This window comes from Colletotrichum acutatum (assembly GCF_030867785.1).
Source record: "Colletotrichum acutatum strain CBS 112980 chromosome Unknown BDZ83scaffold_215, whole genome shotgun sequence".
In the NCBI taxonomy this organism is placed as follows: domain Eukaryota; kingdom Fungi; phylum Ascomycota; class Sordariomycetes; order Glomerellales; family Glomerellaceae; genus Colletotrichum; species Colletotrichum acutatum.
The window spans coordinates 29,527-51,646 of NW_026849209.1; the positions used below are offsets into that span (position 1 = coordinate 29,527).

At 52.8% G+C, this 22,120-nt stretch overlaps 5 protein-coding genes across 5 annotated transcripts; 2 read left to right on the top strand and 3 right to left on the bottom strand.

Annotated features, from left to right (window-relative positions):
* Positions 1 to 2,273: 2,273 nt before the first annotated feature.
* BDZ83DRAFT_735949 (uncharacterized protein) lies at positions 2,274 to 3,660 on the top strand (the record flags this gene model as incomplete). The annotated part of the gene is made up of 4 exons (XM_060512979.1): positions 2,274 to 2,391; positions 2,523 to 2,717; positions 2,738 to 2,959; positions 3,182 to 3,660. The coding sequence occupies exons 1-4, from the start codon at positions 2,373 to 2,375 to the stop codon at positions 3,658 to 3,660; spliced, it is 915 nt and encodes a 304-aa protein (XP_060357995.1). The 5' UTR covers positions 2,274 to 2,372.
* Positions 3,661 to 3,982: 322 nt separating this feature from the next.
* Positions 3,983 to 5,505, bottom strand: BDZ83DRAFT_593401 (uncharacterized protein; the record flags this gene model as incomplete). The annotated part of the gene is made up of 3 exons (XM_060506623.1): positions 3,983 to 4,535; positions 4,891 to 5,212; positions 5,343 to 5,505. The coding sequence occupies 3 exons, from the start codon at positions 5,503 to 5,505 to the stop codon at positions 3,983 to 3,985; spliced, it is 1,038 nt and encodes a 345-aa protein (XP_060357996.1).
* Positions 5,506 to 7,270: 1,765 nt separating this feature from the next.
* On the bottom strand, positions 7,271 to 7,699 carry BDZ83DRAFT_183646 (uncharacterized protein). Its single transcript, XM_060501538.1, has one exon. It carries the CDS (start codon positions 7,631 to 7,633, stop codon positions 7,340 to 7,342), a length of 294 nt encoding a protein of 97 aa, XP_060357997.1. The 5' UTR covers positions 7,634 to 7,699; the 3' UTR covers positions 7,271 to 7,339.
* A 5,013-nt stretch (positions 7,700 to 12,712) lies between these two features.
* On the bottom strand, positions 12,713 to 14,220 carry BDZ83DRAFT_183835 (uncharacterized protein). Its single transcript, XM_060501539.1, has one exon. The coding sequence runs from the start codon at positions 13,774 to 13,776 to the stop codon at positions 12,889 to 12,891; it is 888 nt and encodes a 295-aa protein (XP_060357998.1). The 5' UTR covers positions 13,777 to 14,220; the 3' UTR covers positions 12,713 to 12,888.
* Positions 14,221 to 16,662: 2,442 nt separating this feature from the next.
* On the top strand, positions 16,663 to 18,003 carry BDZ83DRAFT_643142 (phosphatidylinositol-specific phospholipase C). The gene has a single exon (XM_060509652.1). The coding sequence runs from the start codon at positions 16,869 to 16,871 to the stop codon at positions 17,922 to 17,924; it is 1,056 nt and encodes a 351-aa protein (XP_060357999.1). The 5' UTR covers positions 16,663 to 16,868; the 3' UTR covers positions 17,925 to 18,003.
* The last annotated feature ends 4,117 nt before the right edge of the window (positions 18,004 to 22,120 follow it).

Here is a 22,120-nt window from a genome sequence, read left to right on the forward strand (position 1 = left end):
AACAGCATCATTGTACAAGTCCACCTCACCAAATCCCCATTGTCCAACATCGGATGCTCAATGCAAAAGAGCGTCACCGCCTTGCTATGATCAGTGCCGGTTACCGAGAATATCTATTTGTGTCATTATCTGCCTTAGATTGGGTACATCTACGCCACACTTCTACCGTCGCGAAATCAACATCTTTAGAGTAAGGTATCCGTACGTCGTATGGGCAACTGTGAACGCGTCACTCGTACGGGGCAATGTCATTACCATCTCTTATTTCAATCTTTTTTTCTCTCTCCGTACGGAGCACTGCGACGGGTCATGAACAGGGATCCAATGCCAAACAGCCGGGCTCCCTCTTCCCCTTCCCTGGGCCCCTTCCTCAAATCTTTTCCCTCCCGCGCGGCGTTTTAGAATTCGGAAACAAAGGAGAGCAGATTAAAAAAAAATTCGATCCCTGCTTATTTTGCGACCCAAGGCTTGGATTGGAGGCTTGAACGAACAGCACAACAAGACCAGCTCCCACTCGTTACCTATTAAAATCCCCGATACGACCACTGCGTATGGGATGTGCAGCGGGTGCGCACGCACAGCGGCACGATGGATTTTGCCCGCCATGCACTGATCTTTATTGATGCAGGGACTCGGCCTCGATCAACCTCAAGCACACTCAATCAACGTCATTCATTTCGTCCGAGCCATCTTTCAGTCTCCTGCACAGCAAAACTCTCCGTCCTCCTCGCCGCCGCCAGCGGCTGATCAAACACACGGCCCATCGCATTGAGACGAACACCGGACGGACTGACAGATGCGACGTCACAGGCCTCCCAAAGAACGGGGGAAACCCGATGCAAGAGAGAAACCACCTTCACATTTCCCTTCCATCGCGAATTCTGCCTCACTCATACTATGTATTAATTACCGCGGCTCCGGGACCACGACGACGAAGCAGAAAAAGTCAATGCCAACGTGCCAAGCCCGCCCCCATGTTCCATATTTTGTTCCTGGAGACGCGACGACATCCCACTTTCCGCACCTCTCCGCCGTACAGATACCCGATACAAAGTCCCATCTCAGAAATACTTTCTGTCCATACCTATGTGAAGGAGGCTATTCCCACTTTGTCAGCCACAATTCAGGCGTGGTCGTCGTATACCATACAGCCCTGGTCGACGGTACCATGGTTCTCAGTCCCAGGCCCATCTCTTTTTGGCATTTCCTCTCCTCTCTATCAAAAATACGAGTCAAACCAACATTAGTACCTGTTCGTATTTCTCGTATACGAATAACCGACCGCGTATTTCTCTTCCATCAAACTCACCAGTATCCTCTGCACAACATATCTTAGTATCCAACTACAAACACAACAAATGCAGCCTGCCATTCATCACCCATGCGCTATTCATGATCCTTTGTTTGTTTCGGTACGTACCCGCCCCTTTCACTCTTACCTTACCTATGTTCAATGTCTCTCACACCCGAAACTCAGTTTCGGCTGGGACTTTGTGCCACCAACCTAATACGCCCCCATCTCGAACAGTTACCTAGGTATCTCATTGCTCTTCAGCCCCAAATGACCGCCCCATTCCCCCTCATCCGGTTTGTTTCGAAACATGCAGCCTCCCATCGATCCATTAATTCCTTCCCTCGCGCCCACGCTCAATGAAAGTATGCTTATCACACTTAAACACGGACGCCTCAAAGCCGCCATCAGATCCTCGGAGAAAATTCAAACACATCGCACTTGATTCCCGTCGTGAAATAGGGGATGCTCACGGAGGTGAGGGGGAAAATAGTGCCACTATCGACGCCTCCTTCCTTCGAAGCCCACCCGCCGAGGAACACGTCCGATCAGGAGGAGACTAAGGCTCCTAGTGCAGCCAGTCCGCTCCAAAATTCTGCACCACTAACTATTTTGCGCATGACGCCAGTCCGTCCGCCTCGATTGAGCCTCATCTCAAGCCTCTGATCAAAAATATCAGGAAAAAGGGGAAAGATCTACGGCACTCGGGACACCAAAGTGAACGGCAACGCAAACCAACAAACACAACACATGGAATCATCAGATCACTACCAAAGAGGGTCTCCCAAACTTATCTACGAGTTGCAATATGTGACGAAGAAGCAGACGAAAGACGGACTTTACCATCACCAAATCCGTCGGAGAAGTCAGCATACCTAGCTCAGGCATGTGAATTGTAAATCCACAATCTCCGTATGAAAAACACTCCAATTCTTTCTCCATTCATTCCATCCACACACACACACACACCCTCCGAATCCAGATAATCAGATCATTCAAACCCACTCCGAAATCCACTCCTCCTTGTCCTCGCATCCAAACATTACGCTAAGCTTTTCCGCAAAGCACCCACCTATATCTAATGAAACAGCAGCACCTAGGTAAACCATCTAATCACGTCCACCAACCTGCCAGTACTGCCCAAAAACAAACCCTTGCGGCCAAAAATTACCAATGACATCAACAGGTATCCGTAGACCGTAACCAACCAAACATGACATTGACGGTATAGTTATCCGTATTCATAAGGGCCTCACGGCCTATCATCTATGGGATTTCATCAGAGACTCAGAGCAGCAGTCCACCCCACATCTAAAAGTTGCGATCGACCGCGCCCTGCTTCCGCCCCATCCATCCCCGGCCGTGACCTATCCGTACCTCTTCCGACCCTCTATCTTCTTCCCTCGCTCTCTACCACACTACTACTGTACGTAACACAACTCCAAGTTTTCAGGTTTCCTCTCAACGCACAAACAAAATCCTTTCGGGCAACCTTGTCCTCCAACGCCGGCTCCAATGCTGAAGTAGGCTTTACGCGAAGAATCGCAAGCAATAGAGAGTCTGAATCCCTGCGCCCTGAGCCTTGTGCCCATTCGTGGCTCATTCATGATTCATCCAACATGTGTTCCGTCCACCGTTACAACGTCCACCCCCGTACTCCCGCATCCGGTATGCATACACACTCGAGTCCCCGAGCCTTTTCCTTGCCGGTCCCGGTTCGACCTAGCGAGAAGTTCTCATGGATGGTGCCTGAGATCACGGCGTTTGTATTCATGTGAGATTCACGCTATCACTTATTGTACCCATATGGCGAAGACATGCATCATTTGTACGCGTTCGATTGTTATTATGATTGTCGCAACTAGCTACAGAACTTTTCTTTCGCTCCAGTGACCATTGTGCACAGTCTGCTGTTCGGTCGCCCAAGACATCCGGTGACAGGCTACACAGCCAGTCACCTTGACATGAGGTCTCCGTCTTGGGCCCAGCTCGACCAGCCTCGTGCAACCTCCGCAGTCCCGGGTCACTCTATTACGTGTCGTGGATGCATGGTCACCCACAAATGTGTGCCCAATAGAAAGAGGAATGGTGCCAAAGTTGCTACCATTTGTAACCAATCTCACCCATCCACCCGTCGTCGATTTGTCCAAGCCGTTTCGCTGTTGGCCCATGGCCCGCTTGTGTATGTACAAATGCCGCCGTCGTTGTACCCTAAGAATCGTAGCCCGACTCTCGTACCGGGAAAGCAGGGCTATTCGTCTATGATCACTTGGCTCGGCCTTGTGACAAAACCCACCGATGTTGAGGTTCGCCTGTCGGCTGCCGAGCTCTCCCAAACCACCAGTCGAAAGGGGAGACAGAGAATTTGAATTATGGCAGACGTCGTCCTCTGCGTTCGTGTTGCCGATGTGATGGGTTCGTGTTCGTGCTCCGTGGCCTGATGCCCATAATGTACTGAGGCGGATGTCGATCTCAACTGATCAACCTTATCACGCCCGGTGTTGTCGCGAGGGCCCCCCAATCCAGAATCCTTCTATGCAGAGTCGTGAAATGAATGGAAACGCCGTCCTGGTATCTCAAAAACGCAATGCGAAGACCGAAAATTGGTACCTGGACCGAATTCGTGTACGTCGTAAACGAGTGTATGACATCTCGTTGTCTTGGTCCGCCGGATCATTCTATCGACTTTCATCAAGTGTCAGGATCCGGATTGGTCGCCCGCAAGACTGGCTGGTGAACCTTGCGGGAGTAATCTTGGTCATCGCGTAGGGTATTAATACTCTCTGCACTCTTGTTGTGCACGTAGAGGCCCCTCGGGAGAGGGTCGAGGCGAGGATCGTGAGCAAGAAGGCGGCTTCGGCGATGGTCGCTTGAGGCGTCGGGGTCCCATCGTCCTCCATCAACAGTGACAACCATTTCGGGGTTTCGTGGCGAGCCGGTCATACCAGCGGAACTACCACGGTGGCTGGGCTCGTCGTATTTGTCGTTCTCGTTTTGATGTTGTCTCCGACGTCTGAAGAACAAGAAAAGTCCCAGTCCTGCAATGGCCACGACCGCAGCAATCACACCGACTACGATTCCAACAACAGCACCGGTGCTGGGTCCATTTGACGATGATTGGTTGCCGGGCGTCAGTTCGGAGGCACCTGTCGCTCCCTCGGTGCCCGTGGCAGTCGGCGTGACGAAGATGGTCCTCACGGTTCCGTCGGCTGTCACCGTTTGAACTGTCGATCTCGGTTTGCTGCTACTCGAAGTCTGGATACTCAGTCAGCGTTTGCTCGTGTCAGTGACACACCCCCTCATTTATCAAATGCAGGTTTACGGGCACGGCATGTTGTTGGGACTTTTGAGAGCATACAGATGTTGTTGACGTAGTCGTCGTTTCCGGGTCGGGCGTGACTGTGTTCTGAATTGTCTCAGTTTTTACTGTTGTGATGACTTGAACGGTTGTTGCAGGCGGGGCCGGAGGGGCCTGGTTTCCAGACGATTAAGCCAAGGCATCACACGTGGTGGAGGTGAGACGATGGAGTCTGGGGATGAGGTTCGGGATCGTGTAGGGGATGGAGATCACGCAGAATCACACATGCAATTCACGATACATGGCTGAGGGGATTGTACTCACTTGTGTGGTAGTGCTGGCTGCTGCCTTGGACGATGACGAGCTGTCACTTCCGCTGCCGGCGGTGCTGGTGGGAGTTTTCGCCAGCGTCAGGTATCCGTAGTAGTTGGGTCTTGAACCGCAGTGCTCGATATCGTAGCCGGGACATATATCGTTGCATTTGTCGTTCACATCGGCTTCACTGGACGCGGCCGGCGCGACATCAGAGCACCAGCAGGACTGCCATTGGACAATGGCAAAGGCGTAGTTCTTGTCTCGACAGAAGTCGGTGCATAGTCCGTTCGTCTGCCATGTGCTGAGATCTATTGTAGAAATGAATTAGTCACTGTATGCAGGTAGGGAGGGGAAGACGAAGGCTGAGCTGTTTTGAGGACGTTGAAAGCCTCACGTAGCGTTGCTGTATCATGTCTTCTTAGGAATTTTCCAACGTACTTGCGCTCATGGACGCCGTGTTCGTATTAGAGCAAAGGTTCTGCGTCAATTGTCGAGGCATTAGGATTTCGGGTTCCGGCGCAGCCTGTGCCATTATCGCACATGATGATAGCGCCAAGGCAAAGATGCCCAAGCATCTCGTCGTTCGTTCGGTGAAAGTCATGATAGATTCGTCTCGATACGCGATTGTACTGAAAGATTTTCGGTCAGCATAGATATTCGAGATTGAGGGGGAAGAAGTAGTTTTAGGTTCACGAAATAACCTCGGGACCAATGGCTGGGCTTCTCAAGACTCTGTACTTACACTTGCTGAAGTCAGACGCTCACGGGGCTGACATCTGACGTCTGGGTCGGTCGGTGGGCGGCGGGTGGAAAGGTTAAAATGTGCTCCCAAAGGTAAGATGCTGTGCCTGTCCTACACGACCACGCAGGCAAGCGGGAGACCGCAGGAATCGTCGACGAGGACTTTCACTGTCGTCCGCAACTGGTACCAACGTCGAGGATCGTTTATCGTTGCTCGAAACTGGAAGGGTGAAGGCCGCAAAATAGGTGCCGACTCGAACGAGGTTGAGTTCGGGAGGTGGGAAGAAGAGAATGGGAAAGCAGGCCGTGGCGTTTGGTTCAAGATTTGTTGGCGCCAGGTGTGGATGGGGAAAGAGGGCGAAAGGGTCCGGATGTAAAACCCAAGAGTGAACGCGGCGAATAATTACTGGCAGCCGAGAGTAGCCAAGCACCGATGGACCAGTGACTGAGATGATTGCCCCTAGAGACAGCTAGCGCGATGATTGAGGATAAGAATTGGGGACCTTTTGAGACAAGAGCAACGAGTCGACCGGGTGCGCAAGAGTCCGAGTATAATTATGGTCCTCCTTCTTTTTAATAATGAACAGCGTCCTTGTTTCCTCGATTAAGGTGTGGCCTGAGGGTAAGGGATGCGCAGGGTCTGTCAATCCGTCAGGGCTGATGCTGACTTTGTCGTCCAGGAGGTTGTTGACCTGACTGTGATCTGGTCGTGGTCCGGATGGTGAAGGGGAGGAGAGGAAAATGAGGAGGAGGGAAGGAGGAGAAGGTGTGGAGGAAAGAGGTGAAGTGAGGGCGATGATGGCGAAGTGGTGATGGTCAGGCAGCCCCGGGTAGAAAAGAAGCAGGCGCCAAGAGGAAGGAAGCGAAGGGAAGGAGCCAAGCCGCAAGAGCAGGGAAGAAAGTGGACAAGCGAGCGAGCGAGGTGGAATTGGTGGTTGGTGCCGAGCAGCAGAAGCAGCAGAATGCAATTCGTAAGGTATTAACCGGTATCTGCAGCTACAACGGCATCGGCAACAGGGCAAATGCAGCAGGCTAGCAGCGACAGTACCTTAGCTAGAAGTAAGACCCAGGACCCAAGCAAGCAAGGGCCAGGAAGGGAAACGAGAGACTGGGTGCAGGTAAGAGCTGCAGCGGAGCGACTGTGGTGGTGTATGGAGTATTCCCTCTCTGTATCTGTATCTGGACGGAGTACGAAGACTGCGTAGGTACGAACTCAAAGATTTGTGAGCTCTCTCTCTCGCTTTTGCCGGGGGATGCTTGCTTCACCAAGTTCACCAACAGAAACAAAGGCGGAAGAAGAGAGCGGGTGGGAACACTAGGAATAGTGTATTCGTAAAGGAAAAAAAGTTGACGTTAATGACAAAAAAGGATGAGGGAAACGAATGGAGTCTAGCTAGGCAGGCACACCGTAGGCTGAAGAACAGGCAAGGAAGAAGAGAGAAGGAGAGAAGATTCCAATATGGAAAAAGAAGGTGGATCGAGGAAGATGAGTTACAGGTAAAGAGGCAGAAGCCAGGTCACGGCTGCGGGTTATTTTCTGAGAGCGAGAAAAGGTAGGGATTGGGGATGGGGGGGCGTGTCACGGTGGCTACGGATACCGTGGATGATCATGAAATGGCATGGGCATGGGGAGTATCAGTAGAAATTTAGAATGGCACAATTAGGAAATCCGAGGAGGACGAGGGGGTGAGGGATTAGACGCTAGAGACAAGACGGTGATGGAGTGGATTTCTTGGGATGATGGGATGGCAACTGTCCGTGTGGAAGACGAATGAGGCGAGCACGAGCCGAGCAACGACCACCAAAAGCCAAGAACGACGCACGCAGCAGCAGTCACTGGCAGCACCTGCCTGCCAACAGCACCAGGAAAGCTGCAATATTGGAACTGGAAGGAAAGCCCAATGGGCGGGTGGTTGGAACTTGCCTTGCAGAAGGAGAGGGAAAAAAAAAAAGAAAAAGTGGATTTGACGTGACTGGAGTGGGGCCATCAAACCAGGACCAGGCAGGAAGGACACGACCCCATTTGATTGTGACCAGGACCAGGAAGGAACCAGGACTGAAGGGTGGGCGGTTCTTGCTTCCACAGTCCACACATCTCTCCTCACCTCAGCTCACCTCGATCACGTTCTCTAGTCTCTCTCTCTCTTCTCTGTGTGATTCTCTTACAACGCTCATCCGTATTACTTCCGCTCCCATTTCAATCCCAATTGCACCCAAGAAAAAGAGGCCATCCCATCCTTCATCCGATTGGACGTGCCAATGCCAGTGCTCTTTTCTCCCAAGTATCAGAGTGGAACACGACAGCTGAGAAACCCAATAGCATGACCAAGTGGATCATCTCACACATGTTGTGCGTTGCGTCCGCGTGCGAGCTTGCGAATGGCCCGCCAGAGACAAACTCGATGCTGGTGGCGGTCGATGGAACATGCTCATAGTACCTCAAGCTACGAGTACTCTACTGTACTAATAAGAGACGCCAGAAGACATAGCAAAGGCCATCACCAGGCACATGGTACACAAGCATGTGTGTAACGACGTTGCAGCTTGACCGTTGCATTCGCATCCAATCCGGATCAGTGGACGGCCGGCCGGCCATGAGCCCTGCGATTGGGATAGGAGCAAGTGTGCCTCCTGCCTGTCTTGTGAAAGCCGCGAGCTAACAAAGATGCAGAGAGCGATATAGATGTACCAACTATGCCACTTGTGTCCAACTGCATAACGAGCCTTTTCTCGCGACGACACAACTTGCACAACGACAACCAAGTGCGAGTCCAAGTCAATACTTCGTCCTCAGCAGTCAGCACCAAAGGCACCTCTGATCTTTTAGCCCTGCTTATATGATGCTCGCCGACCCTTCGCTGTCCTCGCCATCGTGGACCTGGTTTCCCTGACTCTCCAAACTGCCCTACGGCAGGGGAATTAATTGTCTCTACACATCCGAGGGACAATCAGCGAGAGAGGTGCCAACCACAAACCCCTACCAATGGCACTGAAGTCGACACGACATCCCGGTCACAGCAGAATACCTAGCCCAAGGAGTCCCGCTTCGCGCGCGCCCGGCGCATCCATCCCGAGCTCGGCCTGATGTAGCTTAGACTGACTGTGGCGTCGTGGGCAGCGCACAGTTAGTCGAGCTTGCAGGGGTCTCGACGAACATCCAAATCAAACGCAGCATGCGGACGGACCGACAGAAGTGCCCGAGAACGAACCAACGATGCGGCTGTGTGAGTGGATGAGCAGACGCGGCGTCCGTCCATCTCAATCTTGCGTTCCTCCCGCCGCCGTATCGAAATGACTGAGAGTCTGTCAATCCCATCAATGCTGTCTAAGCGGCAGGCATTGCGGCGGCGACCAAATGTTTATTACCGCCGCCAACCCTATCCTTCTTCTTGTTAATGACCACAGTCACTCCCTCATCTTTGTTCTCCATCTACGCAGTTTGGGTCTCGGACTTGGATGAGAGAGAGACTCGAATGAGTGATGGATGATCTGTCACTCCCAAGATGCACCTTCAAGAACTTCCCTGCCCATCTACCCCTGCTCCTGTCACACCCCTGATCCCCTGAGCCCATGTTGAATGTCGTCACTCTCCACTATCAAGCTCCAGAAAGCACTGACCAGCAAGCGCTTGACTTCTTTCGTCTCTATGGTCGTTGATAGGTGGATCTGGCATGGCACAAAAACAACATAAAAAACAGCGATACGGATGGATACATTGTCTCTCTGGCCGCTTGTGCCGTGCCTGGCAACACAAACTAGACATGTTTACCCATGAGGCATGATGCCTGCATTCCTTGCCGTAGCCTGACATCTTCTCAGCTGCCTTCAGCGGTTGTCTCTGTCTCTCACCCAAAACGTCTCCCTCTTCCCCTCACCCAGAACCTCCAGGCTTTGCCCCAAAAGCTCCCCAACTCCGATACCCCAAAACCCCCGGCGCAACACAAGCTGAAGCCAAGCGCTGCAACAGCGACAGAGTTCTCCCCCACAGCGATGATCTCGTCGCTAAAACACCAGACATAAGCAAGGGTGGGCGCCTCCACGGATCCAATTTACACTGCCAACTTTGGAACATGCTATTTTGCTTTACCGCCCGCCCTCGCTCTCACTCATTCGCTCATTCAATCGGTGAGGGATGGATGGATGGATACCTTACTCGATCCGCCTCGAGTGAGGCTACGCACTCATTGAACACAACACACCGTGCCATGTGTGAATACGATGTCGGAGATGCGCGCTGCAGCGTCATGTTTGAGCCTTGATTGCAGTCCAATTCCCGCGGCTCCGGGGAATCCAAAAGCCTCAATGTGGTTGGACATTTCGACGTTTAATTCAACCCCTTCAATCTTGTTGCTTATCTTATTCCGCCCACTCTGCTGATTGTTCGCAAGAAATGTCTGAGTCGTGAATGCATCCACCACCAGACAGAAACCTCCACTTTGACATTTGTTTTGCGGATATTTCACATTTGCTTGTTCTTGCGTGCAGGGCGGCCACGTTTCGTCTGTCTCGTCCTGCTTTCTCGGTCTCTGGGGCCATTATTGCTGTGCCGAGAATACTTCATGCCACTCGTACTTGCTCGCTCTCATACTAATGACACCAGGTCTATCTCATTAGCATTTGGGTCTTCTCATCCTTCTGGCCGGTTGCTACCGTCTCCTCGTCTTATCCTCATCCGGCATTGAAGTCCTGCTGGTTCTCTGGTTACGAATTGGCTCTCAGTCACCTTTCACGGGCTATTCCCCAACCACATTGTTTGCAGTCACGCAGCCACGCTATACGAGGCCAGGAACACCATGGCCGGGGCCTCCGGTTGTTTCGGGGGCGCAAACGGCATCAATAACATGTATACTATATGATACTTTGCCTCACTTGGCCGTTGACATGGCGCCTGGACATCTCATTGATGCTAGGATACCAGCGAACGATCTCATCATGTCCCGAACTTCGCATACATACCTTTGACTCCCACCGCTTTCCGGTCTGTTTTTTGTACCTCTCGCTTGGTGTCGTTGCCCGCCCAGACGGGCTGACGCTGATAGACAAGTACGGTCTCGGAGCGGGTTACCCGGAGGCCAGAGCCCACTGGCACGCCGAGTCATTTCTGGTCCATTACACTTCATTCTGCCCGGTTCCCTCGGCTCACGTCCGTGATTCATCTACATTAGATACCAGACTACATTCATCTGCAAAGGCAGTCAGTCCAGCAGCCGGATCGCGTCGGTCGTTGTTCTCGTCATGGAACTGTTACTGTCCCACGTTCCCACACCCACTCACACCCACCAAACACACCAAACACACCAGTTCAAATTCACCGTACATGTACTCGCCTGGCGCGCCGATAACAGCATAGCAGCGCGACGAAATGCATGTTAGCGTTGCCGCTACTATGAGAAAAGCCCCCCCCGTTGCAATCCCCCCGTGCCCCCCTCATGGCTTGAGCCGCCGCATCAGGTTACACCCTCAACGCTCTCCCTGGCTACCGCACCTTATTATCTTGCTGCAAAGGGGTATGTCTCCTTTTGCTCGTTGGGAACCATTGATTTTGATTTGTGAGCATCGTCAAGCCATCCCCTTCCCAGGGCAGGAGCACCAGCGCCAAACATATGCGGCAGTGCTTTACAGACTTGGTTATGCTGCTTTGGCTCTTGGGCCGCTTTCTGTGCGGTGTGTGTGCCTGCCACTGTCACCCTACAAGTTATTCTGCCTTGGATTAACACGCTTGTCATCCCGGTCTCTTCATTCCATCCCATGTCCGGTAAATCGAAGCTATCGTCTGTCGTACAGAAAGGAACGACGGACGAAATACTCAGCATCCCGGCTTCTACCACCACCAAAACGGTGTATTCCGTAGAGAAACCTGGTGAATCCATTACCATGGGTATGTTGGAGAACTCTTAACCCCCATTTGGCATCGCTCGAGGCAATGGTCGCATGCATCCAAACGACCGGAGCCGCAGGGGTGGCGGGCAAGCTTCAGTTCTAACCTCTGGTACCATGGTAATGTCGAAACATCAGTCAAGATGCGCCACCCGGGCAAAGAGGCAGAATATTCCGGCACTTGTTTTCCAGAACCCCGCCACAAGCAGTAGTTGGTCCAGTTGTTTTGCGGGCTTCCGGAGAAATAAACACCTGCTTCTGTTTGGTATTTCTCGACAGAAGAAAAGGACGGATGGCTGGGTGACGATGGACTAGGTGCCACGGTATTCCCCGTCGCTCATCCATCCCACCACCCCCGGAACGCCGAAAACCTTCAAGCTCGCGCCCGCCTGAATCTTCCAATCGAGACCGGGGCCCCATTGACAAACCTCGCCGACCTTCGGCAAGACTCACTCATATGCGCTGCCCGGCCTGCCCTATGATAGATTCCGTCAAGGCGTGATCACCTACATCGCATAATGATATTAACAGTCGGGCACACCAGCGGAGAACTCAAGCCAACATCAAGTTAGTCTGACCTCCCCATGACTGAGCATGGGCACGATTTATCACCACATGACGAGCTTCGACTTCGTATTACCAACCTCGTGGTTTACATCAGATGCATCTACATCTGATAAACAAAGCCTCCCGGAAGAAAGAGGGGACCAATTATGCCGTAGAGGCCACGCCATTTCGGCACGAATCGGGCCTCGTGCCGCAAAACCGTATGCGCGAACGCGGCGCCGGATCCGGGGGGTGGTTTCTCTCTCTTGCCTTAACAGTCACTAGGTGTACACAGGGAGTTACAAATCCGTGGAATGGTTTATTGCACGATATTCCTGCTCATGGCTTCACCTTTTATTTAAGATGCGGGTCAGGTTTATGGGTGTGTTCTGCACTTTGCCCATGCATTGAAACTTTTGGTCGCGGACGGAGTTGTCAAACCAACAAGGCCGAACTGCTTCCGCATGCTTCCGCAGAGAAATCCATCTGCTCCGGCCCCGGAAGGATCTCGAAAAAAATAAAAAAATAAAAATAAAAAAAGTCAATTCAGCCACCTCTAATGAATGCGGAGTCGGCTGCGGGGAGCAGAGGCAGCGAACAGGCTACTGCCTGCGGTAAGGTAGGTGTGCAAAAGTGACAACTTGACAAGGTCCTACCTGTAGTCGACCGATGGCAGCAAAGAAACAAGATTTGGTTTCCAAAGGCCCGATAGTCGCGGCGTTGCCTCCGTACAGGGAACAAGGTGGTTTTGGCCTACCATTTCTGATTCTTTCTTCCTGTTCAGTTTCTTTAAGCTTTCAATCCCAGTCCTTCGCACTATTCAGCAGCTGCAGTATTGAAACGATGGCGGCAGCGCGAAGAAGATCGCAGACTCGTTCGCACTAATGGACTCCGGAGTCTCTGTATCCCGAGTACTGGTCACCTCTTGGGTCTTCTTGGCTCTTCTGCAAATCGGTGTACCCGCCAAGCGAGACGTCGTGCGCCGTTTGCCGTTCATTATCGCGACTGCATGTATGCATGTACATCGTAGAGAGGAGGGAGGGGACGATCTTTCATGGAGGCTCTTGTTGTCGAAATCGCAGGGACCTACCCTCTTGCGCGCGATTGGCGAATGGCTTTTTAATGATGTGAACGATGAGCGGTTCCCTCCCTTCTCTGTGGTGGTTGCAGACTTGATGGTGGGTTGTATGCAGCGCGACGCCTGCATACGAAAAGGGATGGGGTTGGGTTGCGGAAAGATTGGGGGGATACGAGGCGCGATTCGGATCACATGAAGCCGTCGGGGGCGGGATTGGAAGTCTTGGGAGCTGGGAGCATACGGCGGTTCACCCAGAAAAGTCATCTCATCTTTTTTGTGTTGTTTCCACGGGCGGCAAAAGTCCTCGGTAATCAGATGTCTCTTCTCGGGGAGCGTCTTTTGATTCTCACCCGGTCTTCTCGTTCCTTGATGAGTTTCGTTGGCTTTGGGGGGGGGGGGTCGTTGCGATACCCTAGCGGCAGTATAGGGGAACACACGCGGAGAAGACGGCGGCGGCGGCGATTTGAAAGCCTCTTCTGTAGAGTCTAGCATCGGTTTCTCACTTTTACTCCACCCTCCACATTTACACCGTCCGTCCATCCCATTGTTCGAGATGGAAACCCTCTTCGTCGGGTTCGTGCGCCGCATTAGTTCTTGGCTACAACCTCTCCAAGCACCCAAGCTCCCCATCCCCCTCTATCCACGGGGGCTAGTGATGCAGGCCGCGAACACGGACCAAGATACGCGGTGCCGGGCTTTCGAGTTGAACTTGTAAGGAGCCACGGAGCATAGGCTTACGGTGTACTGTACAGTAGCAAATCTTTGAAGCCGGACGGGGAGCTAGGACGATGGAGTCCTGACGTGCTCGACTTACGGTTCTTGGAGGGGCCTTTCCGCGGCACGCTCTGCCGCCCATGGTATGCAGTACACAAGTGGCGAGAAAGGAGTCTTGACCGTCACATTGCAGTCCGGCACAGTCTGTTTGCTATCATGGCAATGGATGTTTCGCTTCAAGCTGTCATGATGGAAGGATTCCTCGACGTGTACAACTGTCTTTCGTCAGCGTCAAACCATATTCATCACTACCCAGTCATCAACTTGGCGCATCACAGTCGAGAGCGGCAGTCACACATTCAACCACCACCAGGCTGAAGGTGTTTTCCTGAAACCCGATGTTATCCTGTCAGTGTCAAAGAAAGGGCTCGTATTACAAGGTGCCAATGGAAACTGCCACTGTCACTGTCAAGATTGCGACTGTCTGACAATCCAATAAGAATTTAGCATATAGCTTTACTCACCTACCTTCAGGCTTCTTGCCGTTTCGTCTTGAGTCGGTGTGATTGAGCCTCCTCTTTTCTTAGTGAACGGTCAGTGCCAAAACTCTAAGGGTGTTATCGTCCGTCCGGGACGAGGAGCCTTTTGATAGTAAACTAAAAATATTTCCGGTTCATTTTTCAGCCTCACAATTGTAACCCTCTAGAGTGTTGACCACTGGTTGGCGAGTACTTCAACGTCAAGCACCATATATCAACATCATGAGGATTCCATGTATCAACAATACTTTCGCATCATGGCGCCATGATGGAGCTCGATCTTAGAATCGACGGGTACAGAGTGGTGTTCCCGCATCCTGCGAGAAGCGGAACATCCAAGCCTCTCTGTTCCAGTTGCTACCCCACGCCTGACCCCGCCATCCAGCCGCCGAACGATATAGGACCATCCATGGTCGGTACAGCCGTCTCTATGTGTTGATGAGATCTATCATCTATAGATTATCAAAAACAGACCAGAGGACAGAGCTTTTCTCACAGTGTAAGGCGGGTCACGTCATGTACGCATCCGCACAGGTGCAGCGTGACTGCCCGCTTTCGGTGGAGAGAGATGCTTGGTGAGCTTGGTGGGGGCGGCCAGCACCAGGCAGCGGTTATGTGCGTTGACAGGACAGGGCCTTGAGAGGTATTTGTGGTTCAATCTGTGCTTTTGTGGAATATGGTGGGTTTATTGATGAAAACAGAGAGGTTGGAGAGGTTCTTATTCACGATCAACTCAAGTCGGGCGACAGCGGTTGCGGCGGCGGGAGTCGAATCATGAATGGGTCCAAGAGTGTGCAGCAGTACCAGGTAAGACATGTCCGCGAGATGCAGATACAAACTATCTCGCGATTCGAAAGGTTTCGCAGATTAGAGTGTACCGGCCGAAAGAGTTAGAAATGCAGCGCGGGGGATTGCTTCCATCGATGATCAACGGTCCCGAGTCCCAACCACCTTGCCTATCACGAACGTGGGGGGATAAGTAACAAGATGCGTGACCATCCAGCCGGGGTGCCGGCATGCCGGCTGGCCGCGGTTGCATGTCTTTCTTCCAACAACTTGTTTTTGGCCTTGTTTCTTGTTTATCTTGTGCGATGTTACACGCCCGACTCACCGCATGTTCACGTGTGGTTTCACCATGTCCTCTGTGCGACGCTCTTCGAGTTCTGGGTAGATGAAGAAGTCTCGTGAAGCTATCGTCGAGGACAGGGGCATGATGAGAACACATGCACACAAGATAGAGGTAACAGAGAGAAAGAAAAGTAGGTCATGGCAATCGAGGCAATCGAAAGGTTATCCGAGGGCTGACAGAGGATTGGTTGGCAGGCCGAGCTGTCGTTATTTCGGCGGTGGCCGGGCCAGGATCGGCCGCGTGCTGCTCCCGCCGATGCCGCATGCGGGGCAGAGCGTTGCCCTGTAATAGTACGGTTGTGCCGCCGTGACCTACGGGCCCTGGACAGTGGACGTTATGTGCCGATCCCTTCGTCTTACCGCCTGTCGACTATCTAAGTAGCCAGTGGCTTTGAGATATAGTATTTGTACCCATGGGACTAGTATCCGAGCTTGGCACAGTCGTACACGATGCTGATATCTTCGTGATGGATTCAAACAACTTGCTTCACGTTTCTACCTCTTCTCAGATGGCTTTCCCCAATGACAGGATAACCCCTATAATCTCAGGGGCAACCCGCAGAAAAGATGGTGGAGCGCTTTGAGCCGCCCGCGTCCCGCCCGGAGGCAAAGGCAATTCCGGAACAACTTTGGTGCGGTCTTCGATTCATTTTCATACGGCGCACGTGGGCCCCCTAAAGCCACGGTCCACGGCGGACGTCCAACGGAAACCAGTGACGTGACGGTCGACTAAGCTCTGAGGCTCACTCTCACTCTCACTCTCGCTTCTCACTCTCGAGTCTCCCTCAACAGTAAAAGCATCTGAACCTCACATGTCCGCGCCCCGTCCCCCTCCCTGAACCTTCTCTTTCTCTGACTACTTTCTTGGAGAGTGTGTGGGAGAAGTAAAGTGTGGGAAACTCGGTTTTGTTGTTTGTACATCATTTCTTCTTCTTCTTCTCGTGTACCTAATTGGACGTCATTTCCAAAGAACCGAGTCTCGGGCATATCCCCCTTTTCTTCAACGGTTCCAACGAGACTTTGCTGCCGAGCCTTGCGGGGCCACCCTCTCCGTGCCGGAGTCCTGAAGAGCACCGCACCGCGAGCCAGCCAAACAAGGTGCCAGGAGCTCCGTCATCCGCGTCTCACCCGAGAGAGGAGCCTCATCCGTGCATCGCGGACCTCTCGGATCACACCCCCCGTCCGCATCTCTGCATCTCAGTACAACCTCACTCGTCCCGCTCACTCATTCACTCACTTCAAACGAGTGTGTGTGTCCCTCACTCACACACTTACGCGTGCCCTGTATCACACACTCTCACACACACCCGCGGTTTATAGACCGCGGTGTAGCCTTCCAAGATGCGTTTCCACTGCATGCCCCTCCTCTACGTCCTCTCCTTCTTCCTACTCGTCTCAGCCCTCTTCTCCGTCCTCCTCTCACTAGCCCCCTGCTTCGTCAAGTCCAAGAACCACTGCTACCGCGGCTATGAATCCCACTACTCCTTCGACGTTGACAAGGCCGACCACGCCGAATGGATGAAGGCCATCCCGGATGAGGCCAACCTCACCTCACTCTCGATCCCGGGCACCCACGACACCCTCACCTACGACCTCACCAACCAGGTCTTCCAATGCCAGAACCACAACCTCTCGGCCCAGCTGCACGCCGGCATGCGCTACCTCGATATCCGGGGCCGCCTCGTCAACGACTCCATAGAGATCTACCATGCCTCCATGTACACGGGCCACTCCTACACGGAAGTCCTTCTCACCCTCTTCGACTTCCTCGACGACCACCCCAGCGAGACCATCGTCATGCGCCTCAAGGAGGAGGGCAGGCCCCTCGGCACAAATAGCATGACCTTTGAGGACGCCTTCAACTACTACCTGCACAACTCCACCGCCACCTCCCCCGGCGCCAAATCTCACTTCCGCAAGCACAACCCGCGCAAACCCTACCCGACCCTCGGCGCCCTCCGCGGCAAGATCTTTTTGCTGCAAAACTTCCCCTCCAAGGGCCCCGAGTCGCCCTACGGCGTCATCTGGGAGTCAGCCGACATGGTCCTGGAGGACCTCTGGATCATCCCCAACGTCGAGCATCTCTACATGAAGTGGGAGGCCGTCGAGAACGCCCTCCGCCGCGCCGCCACGGCCAAACCGCACGCTAACCGCGTGCTCTACCTCGCGCACCTGAGCGCCAGCGTCGGCGTGCTGCCCATCGAGGCCGCGGCAGGGAACCTGAACCGGACGGTGGCCGGCATCAACGACCGCACCGGCGACTGGCTCGCTGCGACGGCGGACCGGGGGGACAGCGGGAAGACGGGTATCGTCATTATCGATTTCCCCGGCAAGGAGCTGGTGGATCTGGTGCTGGCGCGGAATAGACCGCTAACGGACCGGAGTGCCGAATTGTGAGAGGCCCCGAATGTAGAGCTAGAAGTGTAACCTCACCCCTGGAGCGGATTTTGTCGTATATCAAGCGTAATACCATTGTTCTTTGATACTTCACCGTTGCTTGCCTCTCACCCTCTCCATGATTATCGTGGTCTTCGAACGTTACATCTATCTGCTCTACACGATTCATGCGTTTCCAGCATACACGCCCCTTCCACGTTGCGAAAACTAAGGTAGACTATGTTTCCACGTAGGCAAGACAGAACCACAATGCCCAAACCAGAAGCTGCATCAAAGACTGCTTCGTTATCCTTCTCGTCTCCCAGGGAGAACCACCAGACCGCCAGCCTTTCGAAAAGTTGGTAATAGCAAAGTGAAGTGAAAACAGCGGGATTTGGACGCCAAAGGCTCAAATCCTCAAAAGTACACTACGGGTGCGGGTAAGGGGATGGTTCGATGGTTGGTTCGTACTGTCTAGACGACGAGCCACGGCAACGGTTGAACCAAACGACAACTTCCTGACGGATACCGCTCCACTTTTCCCTTGCTCCTTTTCCCCCTCGCTCGCCGACCCGCCCGAGATGAGGATCTTCGCCGGGGAAAACGACTAGCGTCGGAAGCCGGGTGATCCGCATAGCCCGAAACGGCGCCGGCCTTGATGTGGAGTTGTTTGACGAAGACCTATTACGCATTTTACTTTTTCGTTGGTGGTTTTTTCTGCCCGGCCGGCCGGCGACGCAAAACCCCATATGTTCCTTTCGGGGTCTTTACCCTTTGGGTTTTGTTAGTTTGACTGTCTGAGCGGATAGTCTCTCATCGCGAATCAAGATTTCGATAGGGACCATAGGGGGTTCTTGAGGGTACTAATGACCCCTTAGACATGTTTACCACCTGTGTGATTCGGGCCTTTTGGAAGGCAAACAGGACACACGCGCGGTTAGGGATCCTCTTGGTTGAGAATGCTTTCGATGCGGGCCAAACTACAGAAGGCGGAGGCAGTCTCTTCTTTGTTCGTTGTTGACGCCGGCTGTGTCGAGTGCTCATCATCATCATCATCAACGACATGGCCGACGCGTCTGCGGAGAACCCCCAATCGAATATGCGTTAATTTCTCCTCAATCTCGATCTTGTAAACGCAAGCGACTGCTACGTGTTGTTTCCTTGACGCCGTCCCACCTCGGCTAATCCATCTTCATCAGGTATTTTCCCAAACCCCCACATTTGGGAGCGCTTTTTTGACGCCAACTACGCAAGTGGCGGTTTCAGCTTGCGTGCGTTCCCGAGCTGCCAAACCAGCTTAAGGGCCTTTTTGGGTCTCCCATTTGTTGGCGTTGCTGGGGCTCAGGAAAACGGAACATGGTAATTTCTGTTCGAGGTTGTGTTGTTCGATGGTGATTGGTTCCATTCATTACTTGGTCGTGTTTTTTTCACCAAGCCCTCCCCGGCTCTACCTCGTGGGATGAGAGATCGTCAGGAACGTGGATATCGCCGCACCGTCTTCACAAACCCCCATGGTAGCCACGCATACGGACACTGACGGGGTCGCGGAACGATCTTCATGGTTCCTCAGCCCCGGGGGTGGAAAACTTTGAATGGCCTGGAACCCGATATGAAAACCGGATCGATCGAGGAACTTGTGGTTCTAAAGCGGAGTTTTGATTGATATCGTTCGTCAATGTTGGAACTCATTTTTCGGTTCTAAGCTCAACTCCGTCATTCTCGGCTGAATCGCTCTCCATCTGCCAAGATCGAAGCTTGGGAGAACCGAGTCCGATTGCCGAGTCCTTGGGGCGAGCAAAGCCGTTTACGCAAGACACTCCCCGTCTCTTCCCCTTTTCCCCCTCTCTTAGCGCCGAGTCCGTGAAGGGAGCTTTGTTCATTGCCTGGTATGTTAAGAAAAGTACTTTGAGAAGATCACTGGAGGGGAGTAAGTCTTCACATGGGACCACGGACGAGATATGAGGGCACCCACGATCACATGGATTGGGGGGTGAGTATGCACATCTAGCGTTGACATCAGGGCGGTCGCGTAATAGCGGGTTGGGTCTATTGCGCTGTGTTTGAAAGCTCAGTCATAGAGGTGAGACTACGTAGGTTGTATGCTGGATAGAGGATGGTGTCTATGGTTAAGAGATGAACCTACTGGGGGCTTTGTGTCCTGGTGATCTTTTGTTCCTAATCAATTGATAGAATATGTACGGACGGCGCTGTTTGGCCGATCGATCTGGTTCCTGAGTTGTGAGTAGAAAACTTGAAGACGGTTAAGTGTATGTTGCTCATAGCAGGAACGTGGGCTGATGAATCCTGTTACCGAAGGGAAAATGCTATTCAAACATAACCCAGGTGTCACAGATTGCAGTACTTCGAGTCTCTACTTGTAAGGTAGCCTTGACTACTGAGATCCTTATATTTCTACCTGAAAACGTGAGTTGATTTACCATCCAACGAGATAGGTGTAGTTAGTTACCTTACTTGAAGTGATAGTCTCCCCAAAAGGAATTGCTATCGCCACAATCATGTTTGATGTAAGCATTTGGACCATTATCTGGTATATCCAATGGTAGCTACGGTTTGATACTCTCTTTCTGACTCCGAGATAATGTAGTTCAAGCTTTATAAGTGATGTGCAGTCTTGTAGGTGGACTTAGCCTAGATCTACTGATTGTGAAGAATGATGCAGGAACGTTGGAGCATATGTTCTCTTAATCAAGGCGATATCTCCATCTGGATTGCGTAGAACCTGTCAGTTATCACACTTTCTCCAGAGAAACATAAGTAGACTTAAGAAGTTGATAATAGGCTAGTAGGCTAGATTTGCCAAGCACATAGTCATGCCGAGAAAGTTGTCAGAGGTGAAGTTTTGCCAAAGAGCTAATGGCTGACAGCACCAAGGTTGCTGGTCCATTTGTATGTTTAAATTAGGTTGAGATTCAGATCGATAGACAAAAATGCAGTAAAACATTCGAATCAGCAGTTAGACATCAATGTTCTCAACTACCGAAGCGCCGACTTCCTTGCCAAGGACTATGGGGTAGTGAGTCAATCATCAAGACATTCAGCTGCAAAGTGCCTGTAGCCAACAGACTACGATTTTCATGAATCTCTCTAAGGAATTGAAGGTGTTTGTTGGCAGGTGTGATATAGGAGAGAGTCGCTGCGTCAAGTATTTCTAACATTACCTGCTAACCATATGTCGTAATTCAGGATGCAACTTCCCTCTCGCCTAATTTTTCTTGGCATCTGCTGTTAGTGAATGAGTGAGCCTACCACCAAATTACTAACAGCCGAAAACTCTTCACCTCCCCTTGCCGGAGCCCGCATCCGCGATGGCCTCACAGCCGCCGTCGGGCACCGGACTGATGTCGGCCGACCAAGCCGACCCCGAACCAGGCTCCGGGACACCTCCGGAGCCGAACCCCACCTCAAGAGCTAAGCGACGCCGCGACGCCGAGGCACAGCCGACCCGGCCCAGCCTAACGGGAAGCCAGCTTGATGCCACCACCGACGCCCCTACCTCGGCCGAGGGGCCCGCAGCCTCTACCGCATCTGCTCCGAGCGGATCTGCCACAGGGTCCGTCTTGACAGCCCTTGCAGAAGAAGCTAGACAGTACGAGGCACGGAAAGACGTCTTTCTGACCATTGCACGGTCCGTCGACAGCGTTGTCGCCAGCTTTGACGGTTCTAGAAAGCAGATCGCGAAAGAAGCCACTGCCTATGTCATTCAAACCCTCAAGAGACTGATCAATCACGAGACAAGCCCAATAGCGGCCCGGAGTTGGGCGGCTGTCGTCGCACCGATGGCGGGCAACACCACTGCGGCGACCCGGAGCGGCCAGAGCTGCCAGAGCTCTGCCCGCCCGAAGGCCACACTCCCCGCCGAGGATCAGCCGCAGGCGCAGCCGAAGGAGGACCTCCGCATCTTTGCCCGCGTCCCGGAAGAAAGCTTAGCGGCCGCTCGGAAGATCGCACCGTTCGCCGTACGACAGATCGTCTGTAAGGCCGTTGGCCTGGGGCTAGCGGACCTTCCCCACGTCTACCATATCAGCACAGGTTACTCTCTGAAGCCGCGAAACAAGCAAATACAGGAAAGACTACTTACAAGTAAGGCAAAGCTGGCGGAATGCCTCGGCGCCCACCAAGTCGAGACGCCTATCAAGTGGCACACATACGTTGTGCCGCGATGCCCAACAAAACTACACAGCATTGGCGGGGACGTC

Excerpts from the sequence above, each read along its gene's own strand:
- BDZ83DRAFT_183835 (XM_060501539.1), bottom strand. The coding sequence starts at position 13,776 with ATGGGGAGCTTGGGTGCTTGGAGAGGTTGTAGCCAAGAACTAATGCGG.
- BDZ83DRAFT_643142 (XM_060509652.1), top strand. The coding sequence starts at position 16,869 with ATGCGTTTCCACTGCATGCCCCTCCTCTACGTCCTCTCCTTCTTCCTA.
- BDZ83DRAFT_183646 (XM_060501538.1), bottom strand. The coding sequence starts at position 7,633 with ATGGCCCCACTCCAGTCACGTCAAATCCACTTTTTCTTTTTTTTTTTC.